This window comes from Erythrolamprus reginae, chromosome 3 (genome assembly GCF_031021105.1).
Source record: "Erythrolamprus reginae isolate rEryReg1 chromosome 3, rEryReg1.hap1, whole genome shotgun sequence".
In the NCBI taxonomy this organism is placed as follows: domain Eukaryota; kingdom Metazoa; phylum Chordata; class Lepidosauria; order Squamata; family Dipsadidae; genus Erythrolamprus; species Erythrolamprus reginae.
The window spans coordinates 189,293,463-189,313,985 of NC_091952.1; the positions used below are offsets into that span (position 1 = coordinate 189,293,463).

Consider the following 20,523-nt stretch of genomic DNA (forward strand, 5'->3'; position numbering starts at 1 on the left):
CATTAACAGGTTGCAAAGGGATGGGGGAACTTGGAAAAACTAACCATTCAAGAAAGCTTTGTTGATAACAGAAAGAACAGAACTTTAGTGAGCAAAATACTTGTCAATTTACATACATAAGAAAATAAAACAGATGAACAAATCATTCTAGATACACAGTTTTTTAAGACAATTGTCCTCTCCAGTGCATACAGGTCAGAGCTGGTTGTTTGGCATCACATCCTTATAAATATTTTCCACTAACTAGAAACAAGAACAGTTTTTTCCCCTGAACACCCTGCTAAATGAATAGTTTCCTCAACAGTGTCAAACTATTTACTAGGCCTGCACTACTATTAATATTCTCATTGCTCCTATCACCCATTTCCTCCCACTTATGACTGCATGACTATAACTTTGTTGCTTGTATCCTTACTATTGATATTGATATTGACTGTTTTCTAATGTGATTTGATTGCTTATTTATACCCTATGAGTATGACTATCATTAAGTGTTGTATCTCATGATTCCTGGTGAACGTCTCTTTTCTTTTATGTAAGAGCACTGAGAGCCTATGCACCAAGACAATGCACCCTTGTGTTTCCTATCACACTTGGCCAATAAAGAATTCTATTCTGTTCTATTCTATGAATGTGCTGCAATTTGGCTCACCTGGGCAGGGCAGATATTATTTGTAATGCTAGTTAAAAAGAAAAGGCTAGTCTCTATCTAAACAAACACAAAATACACAAATAAGAAGATTGAAAACGGAAACTTTTATTTCCAGAAACTGTAACTACAAGCAAGTTGATTTTCAATTTATTAATATTGGAGTAAAAGTCAAACGATCCTCCAGGAAACAAAATCCTTGGGAAATGCCTATTATTCCTCTATTTTCCCCCCTACAATTTTGTTTTCTGCTGGCACTTGAGTTCCTCATAATACCAAATCAAAAGGAAGGGGGAAACACAAATGTAAGTATATAATTTAGTATTATTCAGATAGAAACACAAATCCTATGAATTATCTAAGCAATAACTCCAATTAAGACATACACTGCAATTCAGTTATACAAGGATGTCTTTTCTTTTCTTTTCAGGTTGAGAAAGTCTAAGTGAAGTAGCATTTTCTTCCTTTAATAAGCAAAGACACATGGAAGTTTATCTTGGTTCTCTACTACCAGTTGTGAATGAACAAAACATATTTAATATACTATTAGGAATCCAAACAAAACTATACTTAGTATGCCACCTATCTACGTTCTTTATATCCCAGACATTCTATAGTTTAATTCAAAGGAGATGCCAGCAGAATTTTCTTGACTGAGAGGAAGAAAGAATTCTACTGGGTTTCCAACAATTTCAAAAAAATGTGATGGCATTTATTATTTTTTCTATTGTTCACCCTGAGGATATAAATAAATTTGTGAATAGAAGACTGACGGCAGAAAAAGACCTCATGGTCCATCTAGTCTGCCCTTATACTATTTCCTGTATTTTATCTTAGGATGGATATATGTTTATCCCAGGCATGTTTAAATTCAGTTACTGTGGATTTACCAACCACGTCTGCTGGAAGTTTGTTCTACTACTCTTTCAGTGAAATAATATTTTCTCACGTTGCTTTTGATCTTTCCCCCAACTAACTTCAGATTGTGTCCCCTTTTTCTTGTGTTCACTTTCCTATTAAAAACACTTCCCTCCTGAACCTTATTTAACCCTTTAACATATTTAAATGTTTTGATCATGTCCCCCCTTTTCCTTCTGTTCTCCAGACTATACAGATTGAGTTCATTAAGTCTTTCCTGATACGTTTTATGCTTAAGACCTTCCACCATTCTTGTAGCCCGTCTTTGGACCCGTTCAATTTTGTCAATATCTTTTTGTAGGTGAGGTCTCCAGAACTGAACACAGTATTCCAAATGTGGTCTCACCAGTACTCTATATAAGGGGATCACAATCTCCCTCTTCCTGCTTGTTATACCTCTAGCTTTGCAGCCAAGCATCCTACTTGCTTTTCCTACTGCCGGACCACACTGCTCACCCATTTTGAGACTGTCAGAAATCACTACCCCTAATCCTTCTCTTCTGAAGTTTTTGCTAACACAGAACTGCCAATGCAATACTCAGATTGAGGATTCCTTTTCTCCGAGTGCATTATTTTACATTTGTTATTTTATTTTATTTATTATTTTACATTTACATAGTTATTTTATTTTATCTTCCATTATTTCTTTTGTGCTTCAGAGTTAGTTTTGTTTGGATGCTACTGAAAGTTTGCACATAGTTTATATATAAGGCTAGCAATTATTAGATGTAATCCTACCTGCAGTTATGTATGTCAAAGGATACTGAATGTGATTTTCAGTCTTTAACCATACATTAACAAACATTCATTCTTCTTCCAGAAATTACAACCTTTAGACTTTGAGATGGATCCAAGGAGCAATATATCACTTGGGGTACAGGGAGCTGATCTAACATGCCATGTTTATATGATATCAGGAATGTAATAGAAAATGGTTCTTTTCTTAACAACTTGAATTAGTTTCAAGTGTGCCACTTTGCATTCAAATGTAGAAAGACACGGAAACCAATCCTTTATTTTCCATTAGAAAACAGCCACTGTCCCCTATCTCTCATTATGGTGCAGACTACAAGACCTAACAACAAAAATCCATATTATTGATCTAACCAAGTCTCCACAATTATTCTTTAGAAGGAAACGCCGACGATAAATTACATCTGCACTGGCTTTTCATCTGCTGTTCGATATAAGTGATCTCTCAGGGCAGGCTGGAGACCTTAAATCGTCAACACCCTTGTCAAGGAAGCTAAGGAGGCCCAGGCTCCCCTACAAACTGCCTTGAGAGAACTTTTAACCTGTAATTTCTAACAACAACTCATTTCATTTTCAGAAAATTGTAAAATCTTTTCAGGTTTTTTTTTTTAATTTAATGAAACACTGTTTCATCTTCTCACAATATGCCTAGAGAATTTTGATTTTAACATCATTTGTCTCCTATCTTATAGTTTCGACATGTTACTGCTGAAATCTCAGGTGCCTTTCTGTGATTTCCTTATCACTGTATTACAGCACAATTCTGAATATTTTTCTTAAAGAACTAGGCTAAATTAGAAATATTTATGTGGCTAATATTATTTTGGGTTAAAAGACTTTGAAGATCTTCATTGGAATCTTCGTTCTAGTAAGTTTAAAGCAAAGGTACAGCTATTATATTTTTTCCTGCTGTAGTAAACTGCGCATCTTTTGTTATATTAATCTGATTTTTATTAAGGCATTAATTTAAACTTTAACCATATTGCTTTAAAATGAATGCAGCCTCAGCATTCTTGGAAGCAGCTGGAATCAAATAATGAATAATATTTCACTTGCAGCTGGTTCATATAGAAGGATTTAGCTCATTTTCCTTACTGCAATCTGTCCTACATATATTTATTCATTTGTTTAAATATAACATATATCTCTGCTTTACTCATTACAGTAAAAGCCAATATACAATGAAAATTAACATGCAGGACAAGTAATCATTTTCCAGCAGCATTTGTTATTACTTAGTTCCAAAAGGTCCACCAGTTTAGACAATATTTTCTGTTTTTAATTTGATACATAATTGTATCTAAGCTGGATTTCACTCATCAACAGCATACATAATGATTATGTAACTCAGCCTTTTGAATCAACTTAGTTGCATGATGAAATAATTGCATTTCCAGATGCAGGATCTTGCGCTTTTAAATGAAATAGACCTTATTCACAAAAATATATTTATATATTCTAATAGCAGCATTACTACATTAATATTAGCATTATAATGTACACCATAGGTAGCTTTTTCTTCTAACGAAATATCATGCAAACCTAAATAGGTTTGCATATTTTTAAAATGAAAGCAAACCTATTTTTTTTAAAAAAAAAATGATTTCAAGGCATGCAACCTTGAATTAAAAATTAAGACTAGCAATTAAAAAAAAAAACAACAACTCCCCCCCCCAACATGGTATTCTTTAGAAATGCTGAATTTTAGTCCCCAATTTTTCAAGTCAGTAGTAATTATGACCAAGAATTCTAAGAATTGTCGTTCTGTAAAATGTTAGTGTTTAAATTTCCAGCCTTTTAAAATGTACAGATATACCTTGGGGAACTTAATAGTTAGAATCTTCTTTCTCTTCACACTTCCATTATTGGGGAATTGTAGAGATGTTACAGAGCAGAATCCGATAGTGAATATCAAAACAGTTGCAACTGTGCCTTAATGGTTCCAAAGTAAAAGACATATCTTGAACACCAGCTTTATTTTTACTTCCAATACCAGGCATCTATAGTCTCTTCCCCACCCATTTCAAGGAAGAAGGAAAAAAAAAACCATAACCAAACCTGTATGGGTCCGATAGTGATCTTTCATGGCTGATGCGGTGAGGAAGGAATAATGGCAAGTCGGCCATGTGCACTTATAGGGCTTCTCTCCTGTGTGAAGTTTCATATGATTGTTCATGGCCCACTTCTCTGTGAAACTTCGATTGCACAAGGGGCAGGTAAATTTCCTGTGTACAAGGAGAAAATCGAGAGGGGGGGAGGAAGAATTAACCGTATGCATGCAACACCCCCAAACTGACCAAAAAAAAAAAAGAGAGAGAGAGCATGTTTTAAACTCGAACTGTGCTAAATGCACAGACTTTCATGAAGAGAATTGCAGACCTGGTCTGTCATGTCTGTATAACCAGGCATTGATTTTTCTGTCGAGACTTGGCACTTCAGCCATTTATTCTCTGCTTTGCGGTTGGGCCCAACGGGTTTGAAAAATTCTGTTACAGTCCACTCACCCCTGAGGCAAATGTGAGAATAGATTTCACCTGTACAGGCCTACACCACTTATCCGAGCATGGGCTGTCAGAGCAAAGGCTAAATGAAAAGCTATCCATACTAAACTACTCAGACAATCGCACTGCTCCATGCCAGTATGCTGTTACTGCAGTGGGGAGGTGAAATACTACTTGTAATAACCCAGTAACCATAGTAAACAGAAAAAAACACTCCCCCTGCTCTCCCCCTACTCCCAATAAGTCTTAAGGGGGATTGCAAAAGGTATGGCTGCATTTTTTGAAAGATTCAGGTCCTTCTTGAAAACAACCTCAAAAGGCTGAATTGGAAGTGGTTTTAGTGGTTTGTTTGCAAGCACGCAAGCAAGCAAGCAAACAAACAACATATTAAACTAAGTGGTCTAACACACATGGCAACTCCAAATCTCAACTAGCAAATGCTCTGTCCTACACATTGGGAAGAAGAATCTGAACTCCAAATACTAACTGAATAATCAAATTATCACAGATAATCCCCACTCGGTTAAAGACCTTGGTATACTAATAACAAAAGATTTAAGTGCCAAAGCTCACTGCAACAATATAGCCAAGAAGGCTTCAAGAGTTGTAAACCTAATCCTACGTAGCTTCTGCTCTGGCAATCTCATACTACTTACCAGAGCTTACAAAACTTTTGCCAGACCCATCCTTGAATACATCTCATCTGTTTGGAACCCATATCGCATCTCAGACATTAACACCCTTGAAAATGTCCAAAGATACTTCACCAGAAGAGCCCTTCACTCCTCCACTCGAAATAGAATACCCTATGAGACTAGACTTTCAATCCTGGGCCTAGAAAGTTTAGAACTAAGATGCCTTAAACAAGATCTAAGTATTGCCCACAAGATCATATGCTGAAACATCCTGCCTGTCGGCGACTGCTTCAGCTTCAACCACAACAACACAAGAGCACACAACAGATTTAAACTTAATATTAACCGCTCCAAACTTGACTGTAAAAAATATGACTTCAGTAACCGAGTTGTCGGTGGAACTCATTACCGGACTCCATAGTGTCATCCCCAAACCCCCAACACTTTACCCTTAGATTATCTACGGTTGACCTATCCAGATTCCTAAGAGGTCAGTAAGGGGCGAGTACAAGTGCACTAGAGTGCCTTCCGTCCCCTGTCCTATTTCTCTCCTATATCTCCTATACCTTTCTTCTATTCCTATATCTCTTCTATTCTTTCATTGATATATTCTATTACTATACCTTCTTTTCTATTATTTCTTAGATATATTTTACTATGAGTATCTCCTCTATAACCTTCATCATGTATTTTACTATGTATGTATGTATGTATGTATGTATGTATGTATGTATGTATGTATATATGTATATATATATATGTGTGTGTCAAGAATAGTCCTAAAAATGCGAGTTCCAGGTACATACGTGAATGATGAGGCAGCAGCCATCTCGATCACCGGAACATAGAAACTTTAATAAAACCACTTAGCTTTCGTTAGCGTGCTGCTAACTTCGTCAGAGTTTTAAAATGCCGTGGGAGACAAACATCTTTATAAAGCATTACTCAGTCTGCTCATTGCCCGTGTCACGGGGCCACACCCTTCCCTCCCCCCTGCGGTAAGCCTAATTGTGGGTTTAATCCTGCTGGCTAAAGAGAGATCTACCTCTTTTGCTCGTGTTTGTTGCCTTTTTCCCTCCCCAAGGGAGGGGGTGGAATTGTGAGGCTTAATCCTGCTGGCTGTAGGGAGACCTGCCGCTTTTACTCGTGTCTGTTGCCTTTTTCCCTCCCCAAGGGAGGGGGTGGAGTTGTGAGGCAATGCTTCGGAGGTGTTTGGTATTCCTTTCTTCCCCCCATTGTCGTTGTTACTTTTTATAATGGTACATGTCTGCTCTTGCAATTTTTTTACCCATGTCCTCGTCCTAGGTCTACACTGTTCTAATCCCCCCTTGTCCTCTATGTTAGACTTAAATTGTGCTCCTCCACCTCTACCTCCGTATTGCTCCAGTATGTTCCCTTGTTTCTCGTGGGGGGTTATCCCACCCTCATTTGGCTGGTTTCTATGTCTGGCCTGGGGAATTCTGCTGGGGGCTGTGTCCAATCTTAATGACCCATCTCCTTTAAGTCGTTGTTGGTGCCTTAAAGCCTGGTATGCCGATGGCATATCGATGTGTCTATTTAAAGAATTTTCATTCGAGAACCAGGCTTCTTTTAGGAGGCGACCTCCCTTGGTTTCATCCCGTGCCAGAATCTCAGTTCCCTGGAAGTCGAAGCCGTGACCTTGCTCCTCCATGTGTATCCAAATCTGGGAGTGCTGTTCCTGACGCCGGACCGCTAGTTTGTGTTCATGTACACGGGTTCTCAACCTTTTAGCTGTTTCACCCACATAGTGGTGTGTACAATTACTGCAGTTTATACGGTAAATTACCGAGGAAGACTCCTCCTTCACTAGGGTTTCCTTCGGGCGCATTACTGATTTTCTCAAAGTTTGATCCGGCCTATGCGCTACTTTGACCCCGTGGGGTGCCAGTATGCGTGCAGCTGTTTCGGATACCCCTTGTATGTACGGGAGTACCCTCCACGCTGATGTTTCGTTTGTGCTTTCAGTAGGCTGCCGGAGTCTAGGTGTAACGCATCGTTGGATAAAATCCCTCGAGTAACCATGACGTATACAAGTTTGGTAAAGATACGCTCGTTCTTTTTGTTTGGCTGCCTGTGTACTACAATGGGTATTTATCCTGTTGAATAATGTCCGTATGCAGCTGACTTTATGTGCGTTGGGGTGGTTGCTTTCGTTGTGTAACATGCGATCCGTGCTGGTGGTCTTGCGGTACACCTCCGTGTCGATGCTTCCATCCGGGTTCCGGTTAATCTGTACATCTAGAAAGGCCAGTTTGCCATTGGCCTCCTCCTCCGCCGTAAACTGAATATCCGGGGAGGGAATTGGGGAGGGAAAAAGGCAACAGACACGAGTAAAAGCGGCAGGTCTCCCTACAGCCAGCAGGATTAAGCCTCACAATTCCACCCCCTCCCTTGGGGAGGGAAAAAGGCAACAAACACGAGCAAAAGAGGTAGATCTCTCTTTAGCCAGCAGGATTAAACCCACAATTAGGCTTACCGCAGGGGGGAGGGAAGGGTGTGGCCCCGTGACACGGGCAATGAGCAGAATGAGTAATGCTTTATAAAGATGTTTGTCTCCCACGGCATTTTAAAACTCTGACGAAGTTAGCAGCACGCTAACGAAAGCTAAGTGGTTTTATTAAAGTTTCTATGTTCCGGTGATCGAGATGGCTGCTGCCTCATCATTCACATATGTGTGTGTGTATATATATATATGTGTGTGTGTGTGTGTGTGTGTGTGTGTATATATATATATATATATATATACACACACACACACACACACTAAAACCCTCATTGTGTATTGGACAAAATAAATAAATAAATAAAATTAAATAAATAAACTTGGGGCTATGTTAATGGCCAGTTCAGCACACAAAAAACCTAGCATTGGTATTTTCTTCTGCTTTTTGGGGGGAGGGGGAATCAGTTGAACCTCCAATACAAATAGTATTCAATCCCACAGATATTTTAGTAGTGAAGAAATCATGCCTAGGGATGGTTTTGACTTTTTGTCCAGAAGTAGGAGAGGTTTACACATTGCGTCAGGTTGTTAATTGTTCAGGAACAGAGAGGTATTCGAGATAACATTCAGGAATATAAGCTAGTTGTTATCAAAGCCTTAAATCAGCTGATGATCTGTTCATAGAAAAAAAGGACTGGGCAAAGATCGGCTTTTTTACAAATGGAAATATTGATCTTGACTATCCATGAGGGTAATAATCTCTTGACCAAACCTCACAAACAAAGGAAGAAACAAAAGAGGTTTGTGGGCACTTTGGCAGTCCCAGAACAGATGACTCCGGAGGTATAAATTAGTGGCCAGATAGGAAAAGATAGTCCTACACAAGGCATTTTGCCAATCTTCTTCATTCACTGACAATTGTCTGGTGTCAAGATAAGATGGAAAACACTATTTTCATGGGGGAATCCCGCAGTCTAACTTCAGACTGTTATAGTAGGCTGGACACAAAATGGAAGCTTCATTACAAAGACCTTCCTTCAGCAAAGAGTTATTGTAGCAACACTGCATCATAGAAAGCAGATTGTGTGGATAAGTCTTCTATTAATTAAACACCCTGATGGGTGGCAATCTCTAGTGCCCCATTAGGTGATGATCAATGCATATGGGAGATTGTGATTTGGAATGTAAGAATGAATGATAAAGAATAAGGATTAATGAATGAAATACTAGGAAAGAAATTGTGGTTTTTGAGGGAAATAAAAGGTTGTTTGATAGCTGGGTGAAGAATACATGAAGAGCCCCCAGCAGAGGAAACAGTATTTAAGATAATGCTATTATTTTGAATGAGGTAAGAGGTTACTGGAAGGAATGCTATAGAGGTCTTTTTGGAATGGCAGTGATATGCCAATAAGTGGAAGTAAAAAAAAATGCTATAAATATCACTATCCAAGACAAGGCTGAAGAAACAGAAATTTAGAAAAGCAGTGTAATAAATGGTAAAGTTACTAGTAACCAACTGGAGAAATACCAAGACATGGATGCAGTTTATTTATAATTAGTGATGGGCGAACCCAACGGTGTTCGGGTTCGGCAAGTTCGGACGAACTTTATGCAAAATTCGTCCAAACCCGAACGGGGAATCCCACCAAGAGATTCCGGGGGCAGAGCTTTGACATCACGTATACCGGCAGGTTGCTAAGGACGCCAAGGTGATCACTTCCTGGATTCCATGGAATCCAGGAAGTGATCACCTTGGCGTCCTTAACAACCTTCCGGTGACGTCAAAGCTCCAAATGCCAAACGCAACCCCAAACTTTGCCCGAAGTTTTAAAAAAATTCAGGTTCGGTTCGGCATACCGAACACCGCAAAATTCGGTACAGACCTGAATTGTGCGGGTTTGGTTCGCCCATCACTATTTATAATATGATTGTGACAAATCATATGATCATGTGAATTGGTTTGAATTATTTTCTGCAAGTATAGAATTGAAGGTAATTTTTGGATATGGCAAAAGTAATACATGAAATATAAAAGTATATGTACATTTGTGAGTAGACAATGCAATGCTTTCACTAAAATCTAAATGATTTGCAGCCAAAGCTTGACTGATGTCATGATAAAATTAAGAGCACATATCTGCAATTAAATGTAATCAAATCCCAAGCAGTGTGCTCATGAGGAAAAAAATGGAGTGAACAATTGATTGTTATAGAAAAAGGGCAAAAAAAAGAGCAACTATATAAATGTATGTATGCATATACCTGGGAAGAATGGTAACTGAAAATGGAAAAATAAATGGAGAAATACAGTTGATAAAATACAATAGAATCCTTCTACTGTAAGGATCTAATGTTCATTGGAAAAAGTGAAAAAGTGAGTGCATAAGAATATGGTTCTGCTTACTTTTTACTATATGAGAGTGATGGATATGTCAGGGAAATATAAAACACGGTCAAATACAATGGGAAGAGTACTTGAGTGTATATATAGTAAAAGAAGAAGAGATTAAGATTGAATGAATAGTTGGTTTTGTTGCTTAATTTTGAAAGCTAATTTATGATTGAAACTCTTGTCAAATATGTTTGCAATATATAAGAGGCATGGAGGAAATATTACATCATAATGTTCCAGGATGATTTGCCATGATATGCATCCAAGAGTGAACAAAAGCTTAATCAAGGCTCTAATTGCTCACTCTAGATCAGTGTTTCCCAACCTTGGCAACTTGAAGATATTTGGAGTTCAACTCCCAGAATTCCCCAGCCAGCGAATGCTGGTTGGGGAATTCTGGGAGTTGAACTCCCAATATCTTCAAGTTGCCAAGGTTGGGAAACACTGGTCTAGATCACCACACAAATTACTATGATTCTGGTAGTCAAATGCCTTTGAAGATGACAAGTCAAGCTTTGCAGGCTTGGGGAAAAAATGATAATTTGGGGTTTTGTCATATTTTTGCCTTTTTTTCATAAAGTCAGAAAACTAATCTATTTTTAATGTGTTACTTAAAACAATCAGTTTGATACTACTCTCCAGATAAACATTAACATTACTTGTTTAAAACATTAGCAAGTATTTCACATAAAGTGCACAAGGCAGTCTAAATAAAAAATTCTTCTGTATAAGTTTGCAGTTATGGCTACATTAAGCAATTACTAAATTTACCACTAAAAGTATTTACAGCCACATATAAGATAAAAATAAAAATGATATATGCATGCGTGTGTGTGCGCACATGTGTCTGAAGGCACACACACTGCTTCAACATTTCAAATTACTTTATCAGTTATTGTTGATTGTTGGCACTAGCAAATGATATATACAGCTAAATACTTCCAAATGCATCATAAAAAATCACATCTGTCAGGTCTTCATGTATTTCACATTTCAAAAGCATGACAGGATCTTATTTCTAAGCTACATTTCCTATCTACTTATTTCCTTATATATTTATTATCATTCTAACCTTCAACTACAAGAAATAAATAAGCAGGTTAAACAGATGCTATCTTTTAACAAACAGTTTTTCTTGACTGTCATACAACTTTATGAAGGGTAATATAAATCCTTCATTTTTCAGATCTTCCAAGATGCACATTTAACAGTATTACACCTCCTGAACCCCAAAGCGTGCTCGATTATTCACATATAATAAAAATGTTCAAGTAAGGTTGAAAGACTCTCTTTAAAATGACAAAACAGCAAAGTCAGAGTAAATACTGACAGTGACTCTGTAATTCACCACATGATAGTGAGATATTGAAGCAAATTAGACTAACTTCTTAGTGTATAAACAAAATGAAACTGCAGGATTTGTGAATGACTTTTAAAATGCTCAGTAATGTTGTGAGATAGTTTAAGCCAAATATAATGATTTGCCAAGGACCCCCAATTGTCCTGCAACAGATTAGTGCTATAAATGATTATGTTCTCCATGGACATCTAACCCAACACTGTCACTGCTAGATTCTTCGTCAAATATTCTAAGTCTAATATAGGAGAATAAAGGATTATTGTTTTGCAGATAAAACTACCTACCATAATGCAGTGGATAGTAAATATGTAACACATTTTATCAATTAGTAAAACATTGAGTTGTTAGCCCACCCATGCAACACAATATGAGTTAATTCTATTTTATTTTAAGAGAATCTTTCAAGTCTTGAAGGAACAAACTTCCCATTGTTACTTTTAACTGCTAGACAACTACAACTGGTCCTTCCTAAGGTTTTTTTTCCTGTTAAGCCACTGGGGCTGCCTCCTCTACTGTTTGAATTGTTTCTAGGGAGTATCTCCCCCCATTATCCTCCCAAGGTCAGCCACATATTTGATTATGAGAATAGACTGGTTCCTAGGAATCAATCTGGAGAAGGAGAATAGGAGATTGCCCACATGTGCTCTGCAAGACTGATGTGTGCAGTCTTCCATAGGCTTTGAGTGCCAAGATATGACAGGATCAGTCATCATAAATTTTACGGGACAACTTTCTAATCTTTTTAGAAATTAAGTATTAATCAAAAATTTAAAAAAAATGAAAATTCACAATTGAGTTATGAACCTGGTCTATCAGTGTGATTGCAATTAAAAGTCTGCCAATTTTGTTTTTGACTCAGAATATTAAAATGACAGAGTTTGAAGGGATCTTGGAGTTCTTTTAGTCCAACTTCTTGCTCAAACTTTATATAACTTCAGAGAAATGACTGTCCAATCTCTTCGTAAAAACTCCAGTGTTGAAGAAGCACCCACAACGTTTGGAGGCAAATTGTTCCACTGATTAATTGTTCTTACTGTCAGGAAATTTCTGTTAGTTCTAGGTTGGTTCCCACCTTGATTAGTTTTCATCCATTGCTTCTTGTCCTACCTTCAAATGCTTTGGAGAATAGGTTGTCCTTCTCTTCTTTGTGGCAGTCTCTTAGATATTGGATTATTTATTTATTTATTTATTTATTTATTTATTTATTTATTAGATTTGTATGCCGACCCTCTCCATAGACTCGTAGTTATTTAATTCATTTATTTAATAATTTATTTATTTAATCGGGTCCATTTATTTAATTAGATTCTCCTTATCAAGTTTTAGGAGTTTTAGTAAAGAACAGGTCTTATTTAACCAGAAATGTTGAACATTCAAAAGGGTTCACAAATCTTTAAACATACAATGCATGGGGATATTCAATTAATCTCAGCAATAGCAACCCTGCGAATTAATATAGTCATCTAGTATATTTCCAAGATATGGATTTGAATATGGGCTTCCGTAGTTCAACATCTTAAGCATATCTACATTGGCATCACTTTTTTAAAAAAGATTTAAGACTCACTAAAATTCATAATATGTAACATTTCCCCCCAAAAATAATTTATACAAAGGTTTTTATAATATATTAGAGAATAATCTTAACCACTTTCTTCTTCCAGAAAGAAAATTTTAGATTGTGTTATTCGCTTTTCTAGAATTGTAGGTAGATTAGACAAATGTTAATAGTTTGGGGATATGGTTATCGTGATACTACAGACTTCTTACAGAGAATCAAGCTCTCTCCAAGTTCCCAGTTTTTAGTTGATCTTCTTATGAATAGGATTTTTTTTAAATTCCACAGTTCAATGGCCCATTAGCTTTATTATCTTGGTCCAAAATATGAGTGAAACTTCAAAGATGTGGCTACCCATCTATATCAACATTGGAAGCAAACTTCTTTGACGTGATGATAGTCAATATCATTACTTCACAAGCAATCTAAAATTTACAAGGCATAAGGAGTTTGTATCTCTCTTCAAAATCCAACCTTAGTCTTCCAAATTCTATTTCAGTTCAAATATATATGTGGATAATATAATAAAAAGCTACACTATAAAATATGAAGACCTGAACTATAAATCAAAATCAATTTGATTTTAATCCTTTATTATAAAGCACTTTACTCTAAAAAAACATTCTAAATTTTCATCGGTTCTTATTTGAGTATTTCCAACAACAGAAAATGATACTGTGACATTTCTACTATGTTATAGATATGTTATTTCAGACTATTAGGCTAGGGTAAATTGACATTTGTACAGGTACCTGTTTCTTCCTCATCCCATATTCACTGGTTGAAAACAGCAGGCTAATGTAATCAACTACCCACTCTTTCATAGTTGATTGATTTGGCTCTTCTAGCAATTTATCTACCAATTAAATCCATTCATTCACATATAGATATACAACTTCACATCCACCTACAGGCATTCATCATATCCAAGCAATTGTGTTAATTATACCTGGATGGTTTTTTTAAAACAATAATACTCTTTAAGCATTCCTCTATTTCACATTTAACTAAAATGTACTGTACTTCAATATGACAAACAGCTCAACTCATCCCTGATTTCACGTAATTTAAATCAAAAACGTGATATTTGTTACAGCCACATATTATAGCCTTTTCAGCGAGTGACTGTAAGGAGAGTATTGAGTATTTGCTAGTAAGAAAATGTAGTCAGGAGTTGTCACCTTAAGCATCTCAGGAAGCAAACCTGGCAGATGATAACTGAATTGGAAAGGTAAAAACTAACACTGAAATTGAGTCCTAGTGATATCACTGACGTGTCTATGTAGTTTTCTTGGCAACAGGGCAGAAGTGGTTTTCAGGAGACCCAGGAGATCTCCTAGGTTTACCGAGGAACTTAGGGGGATGAAATGCCAGAAGAGACATCTAGAGAAGCATTGGAGGGCCAGTAAATCTGGATCTGACCGAACACAGTTAAGTTCTTACATTAAGACTTATCTTGTGGCGATCAAGGTGGCAAGATCTTTGTATCTTTCCACTTTGATTGCGTCAGTGGAATCTCAGCCAGCTGCTCTGTTTAGGGTGACTCGCTCCCTCCTTGCAGTGGGAGGAGTAGACGAGCCCTTGCAGGGCAGTGCTGAGGACTTTAATAAGTTTTTCCTTTTAGGGAAGGTTGTTGAGAAGGTGTTGGCACTACAGCTCCAATGGTCTTTGGATGAAGTCGATTACCTAGGCCAGTGATGGTGAAGGTTTTTTTCCTCGGGGGCCAAAAGAGCATGTGTGTGAGCACTATTACACATGCGCAAGTGCCCACACTCATAATTCAATGCCTGGGGAGGGAGAAAACAGCTTCCCCCACCCCCCGAAGGCCCTCTGGAGGAAACAGCCTGTTTCCCAACTTCTGGTCAGCCCAGTAGACTCGTGTTTTGCCCTCCCCAGGCTCCAAAGGCTTCCTTGGAGCTGGGAGACAGTAAAAGTGTCCTCCCCCCGTTGCCCTGGAGGCTCTCTGGAAGCCAAAAATACCCTCCCAGAGCCTCTGTGTGAGCCAAAAAATCAACTGCCTGGCACACACGTGCACACTGGAGCTGAGCTAGGGCAACGGCTTGTGTGCCAGCAGATATGGCTCCGCGTGCCACTTGCCAGAGGTTCACCATCACTGACCTAGGCCCTCTGCAGTCTTGTTTCAGGTCTGGGCACAGCACAGAAACTGCTTTGGTCACACTGATGGATGATCTCTGGTGGGCCCAGGATAGGGGGCACTCCTCTATCCTGGTGCTTTTTGACCTCTCGGCAGGTTTCGATACCATCAGCCATGGTATCCTTCTGCACCAATTGGAGAGGTTGGGAGTGGGAGGCACTGTGTTATAGTGTTTCTGCTCCTACCTATCTGGTCAGTCATAGTCAGTGTTAGTGGGGGGTCAGAGGTTAGATAGATAGATAGATAGATAGATAGATAGATAGATAGATAGATAGATAGATAGATAGATAGATAGAACAGCTTGCTTTATTTTTGAAATATGATTGGCTAATTTACAACAAAGCTGGAAAGAAGCAGTTGGAAGAGTCATTCTTTATTAGTTGACCTGTCAATCAATTATCATATATTTCATTTCTGGGTTATGATTCAGCTACAGAAAAGTAGGAGACAGTTAGGACTTCTTCCTTGTTCTTGTCTCACTTTTGACCCTCTAGGACAGAAACGGGCATGTTTTGACCCCACTGCAAGATATATTCCAATAGACACACAGACAAGACATAAAATAGCACTGGTGTATCCATGAATGATCAATATTGAAGGAACAAAAATATACAGCTCAGAAACAATGATTCTTTGAACAGGTAACTTCCTTTTATTTTTATTGTTTTGAAGAAGCAAATCTGCAATCTATAACCTGCCAATTTTATTTTTGGATGCTAATAAAATGGTTATCCAGGCTTGCAGCCATATTTTACTTTTTAAGAGAAAAACTAGAGTAATATGTGAATGCACATAAATGAAAGGTTTTCAGATTAGGATTTCCTTCTACTTAAATTCCTCTAATCAATGATCACACAGTGAATGTGATACCATAATGCTGCATGCAGAAGTGATCCGATTTGGCTATACATTATGCTTTACTGCTGCTGACAAAGCAAGCTTATTTTGAGTGAGGTCCATTGTTTTTTGAGCAGATAACTGGCTTCATGCTGCAGGGTCATACAATATTACTATGATATATCTACTCTCCTTAAATCACATATGGGGGGGGACATTGGTAATGAGAAGAGCTTTCTGTCACTGTCAAAATTATTTACAAAAAACACCTTATTTGCAGCTCAGTAAGATTAACATGGTCCCAAACTTTTTTAAAAAAATGCAATATCGTAAAGTGAACATAGTTCTTTCCACAAAAGGTTACCTACACTACAATGACATTTAATAACCATATCAAAATGAAAATTGACATTAATCTCTTTTAATCTCCAGTAAAGCAAGTTATTGGTGTTTTCTAATTTTTTAAAAACAAACAAACAATAGCATCATATTACAAAGTGGGAGACTGTCCTTCAAGGCAGCTTTCAACCGGAACAATCACAATGGAATGGAATCTTCTTTTCTAAAAGTGATTTTTCTCTTGACTTGTAGTGGGGACTAAGTACACTGCTAAAAGAATAAATAAAGGGAACACTTAAACAACACAATATAACTCCAAGTAAATGAAACTTCTGTGAAATCAAACTGTCCACTTAGGAAGCAACACTGATTGACAATCAATTTCGCATGCTGCTGTGCACATTCAACTTTGTACAGAACAAAGTATTCAATGAGAACATTTCATTCATTCAGATCTAGGATGTGTTATTTGAGTGTTCCTTTTATTTTTTTGAGCAGAATATAACCTGAAAATGCTAGATGAGCTTCTTCTTGCCCGTAGTCTTCGCTGAAGGTATTGGCTGCTCTTTAGCTAGAAGCAAACCTCCAGTAGTTTCTATTTATCTCCTTGCCAATCAAGAAGTGAATGACTGACAGTAACACAAGCCTTTATCTGGGGCTTCTGTCTGTGATGCATTCTGCTAAGTGATGTCATTGCCTTAGCAGAAGAAAATAAGCAGATTATTACAGTGACTAGAAGGAAACTAAACATTTGGATTTTTGCATGGACAGATTTACACACTGTCTGTCAGATAAAGCGCAGTTTGCCTGCTGCTTACACAACAAGAATGTGCCTGACAGCTTCTTCCCAGCTTTAGTATCTGATTACATAAATAGGCCATTCCCCACCATTTCTAAAGACTGACAGTTTGTCTTGGTTTAAAGAGCAATTTCTGACTATCAGCTTTTCTGTCTTGCACACTGTTCTGATTAGCATCAGGGCACTTCCTGGAGGTCCAATCTGTTGGGGTTTCTTTCTTTTTTTTCATTCTCTTATACTGTGTACGTATGTGTATGTTTCGGTGTATGTGTGGCCATGACTGAAAAAAGACATTATCTAGGTAAAATGATAAAAATAATACTGTAATATTTCATCAGGTTTTACACATTACAATGTGTAATTCTTATGAAATGAAGAGCAGGTCAACCAGCTATGAAAATCAGTTGAACACACTACAAACTATTAGGAACTAATTTTTACAATTATCAACTGCTTCATACATTTTTAAACTGTACCTGATAATTATAGTGCACTTTTTATTCACAGCTTCTCCATGACTTTCACTTGTAAGAAAGATAAAATGGAAAACTAAACTGCATTCTTTCACTGCTGTGGAAGATCGTAGCAGTAAAGAAATATTGAATTAGTATTTTCGAAAGTTTTTTAAAGCAGGCCCAGAGTTTTTCTGGCTTCAATCTGCAAGCACCCTTTAGCTTAACATCTGAACATTACACAACTCAGAATAGAAACATAGAAACATAGAAGACTGACGGCAGAAAAAGACCTCATAATCCATCTAGTCTGCCCTTATACTATTTTCTGTATTTTATCTTAGGATGGATATATGTTTATCCCAGGCATGTTTAAATTCAGTTACTGTGGATTTACCAACCATGTCTTCTTGAAGTTTGTTCCAAGGATCCACTACTCTTTCAGTGAAATAATATTTTCTCATGTTGCTTTTGATCTTTCTCCCAACTAACTTCAGATTGTGTCCCCTTGTTCTTATGTTCACTTTCCTATTAAAAACACTTCCCTCCTGGACCTTATTTAACCCCTTAACATATTTAAATATTTCGATCATGTCCCCCCTTTTCCTTCTGTCCTCCAGACTATACAGATTGAGTTCATTAAGTCTTTCCTGATACGTTTTATGCTTAAGACCTTCCACCATTCTTGTAGCCTGGTCTTTCTGATAATTAACTTAGCACGAAAGGAGAAATATTCTACAGTTAGTGTCTCTTGGGCAGCCAATATCTAGAGCATGATTGTCCTGGGAATCACAATTAATCTATCATACGTTTTGACATGCTCAGGGCTGAACTCAATGGTGCTGTTAGGTGAACAGGAGACGACTCTTCTTTTGTGGATAGTCTTTTACCTAGAAGATGGTTCTGCTAACAGAAAATGGTTGGATGTCAGGGGAGTTTAAAGATTATTAAAAGAGAATAAAGAGATTGAAGAAAAGCTGAATGGATTCTCTGTAAATGTTTTCTCTGCAGAATATGTAGGGCAAGATACCTGTAGTTGTTATTTTCAAGATACTCTGTGGAACAGAAAGAAATAATGGGATGGTGAGCTGAAATTCTAAGACTTCTTGAAAAACCTAAATCCAGTCACTGGGTTCAAATAGAATCCATCAGAATTTTTTAAAGAACTCACATCTCAAAATGCTGAACTTTAAAATGTGGCATATTCTAGTTGGTAGCTCAAAAATAAAATATTGTCCTAATGTGTAGACTGTGAAAAAAGCAAGTTCTGTATTGCGGATTTGTAACAAAGAGCGTTGAAAATAAAGTTGCCAATTTCATAATGACTTTATACAAATCTACGCTGGAATAAAATTTGGAATATTCTATATGGCTCTTGTTAATGAACTACATAAATGAGACTATAGATCTGAAAAAGATCCCCTAAAGGGAAACTAAAATAATGAAGGAACTAAAGCAAGTAGTCTAGGAGGAAACATTACAACATTTCAGGATTTTTACCCTGAAAGAGGAAACTAAGGGGAAACAAGACATAAGTGCATAAAATTATATATGATCTGGAGAATGCAGATAGGGAGAAACTTATATTTTCTTCTCTCATAATATTAGAAATTCCAGTTAGCCAATGAAGCTAAATTGTGAGAGACAAAGAAATAAATATTCCCAAAATGCAATTTAACAATTGTGGAGGAATTGCTGCTGCACATCTGACCTGTTTTTATAGGCTTCTGGGTATAAATTTTTGAGAGCAAAATTCCGATTTTGGCCAAATCTAGGAGCAGTTATTTTGTTTTTGTTTCAGCCTTCCAGAACAGACTGGGGGAAAGATGTAGGATAAACCAGCAAGCATGTTTCCCTTGCAGCTAACTATTTGCTAAATTATTAATAGTTTTTATGAATTTGGCAAAATTTAAAGCTGTCTCAGCTAATACTTGCTACTTCTAGAGAACTTCAATGCCTATACATAATAAGGGAGAAATCAGTGCTACATTCAAATTTTCTCTCCTGGCGAGCAAGTTTACACCTACCTGGGCTACTACTGTTTTAAAAGACATCTCAGTATAAAGCTCTGGAATAAAAACATTAGGATGATAGTTGATGGGTATATTCTGTGTATGTATCACCCTAGTTAAGATGACTATATGTACTGCCAGACATATGTACTACAAGTTTTAGGAATGGAGATGTTCATGCAGAGCTTTATGTAGACATACACATGCAGAAATGACTACATGATAGGGAAAATAGAAGGAGGTAGGAATCCTGTGTGCATATTTAAGGTACTTTTCTTCACCTGTACTTCTGAAAGGATACAATGTTATGATCATCTCTTGGCTGCAACCAGGTATAGTGATTTCTAAGTACACAGAACTATCACAATGCCTAGATGTCTGGAACAGACAGACTTCACATAAATACATGCTCAATGGATACAACAGAATATGTTCTTCAAAAATCTTTCTAGCAAATCAAGGTCAATCCTATGCCCACACAAAGGAATCCACCTAAAACCTGTGGACATTTTGAATTGTTTATCTTGATTTTCTGGGATACACAAAAAACCAAAACCCTTATCAATTATGTCATGGAAGTTTTTAATGAGGTCAACTTGGGATTTTTTTTATTTTGTTTAGGAGAAGGACCAATATATAGGGCAGTGCCTTGGATCAGCTAAAACTATAAAGATGTACAGTGAACCCTCGATCATCGCG

At 37.2% G+C, this 20,523-nt stretch overlaps 1 protein-coding gene across 1 annotated transcript in view; it reads right to left on the reverse strand.

Annotated features, from left to right (window-relative positions):
- ZNF407 (zinc finger protein 407) overlaps positions 1 to 20,523 on the reverse strand; it is a 412,594-nt gene that overhangs the window by 166,716 nt on the left and 225,355 nt on the right. Inside the window, exon 5 of the mRNA XM_070747444.1 lies at positions 4,379 to 4,545. Within this exon, the coding sequence (XP_070603545.1) occupies positions 4,379 to 4,545 (167 nt within the window). The remainder of the gene's footprint in view (positions 1 to 4,378; positions 4,546 to 20,523) is intronic.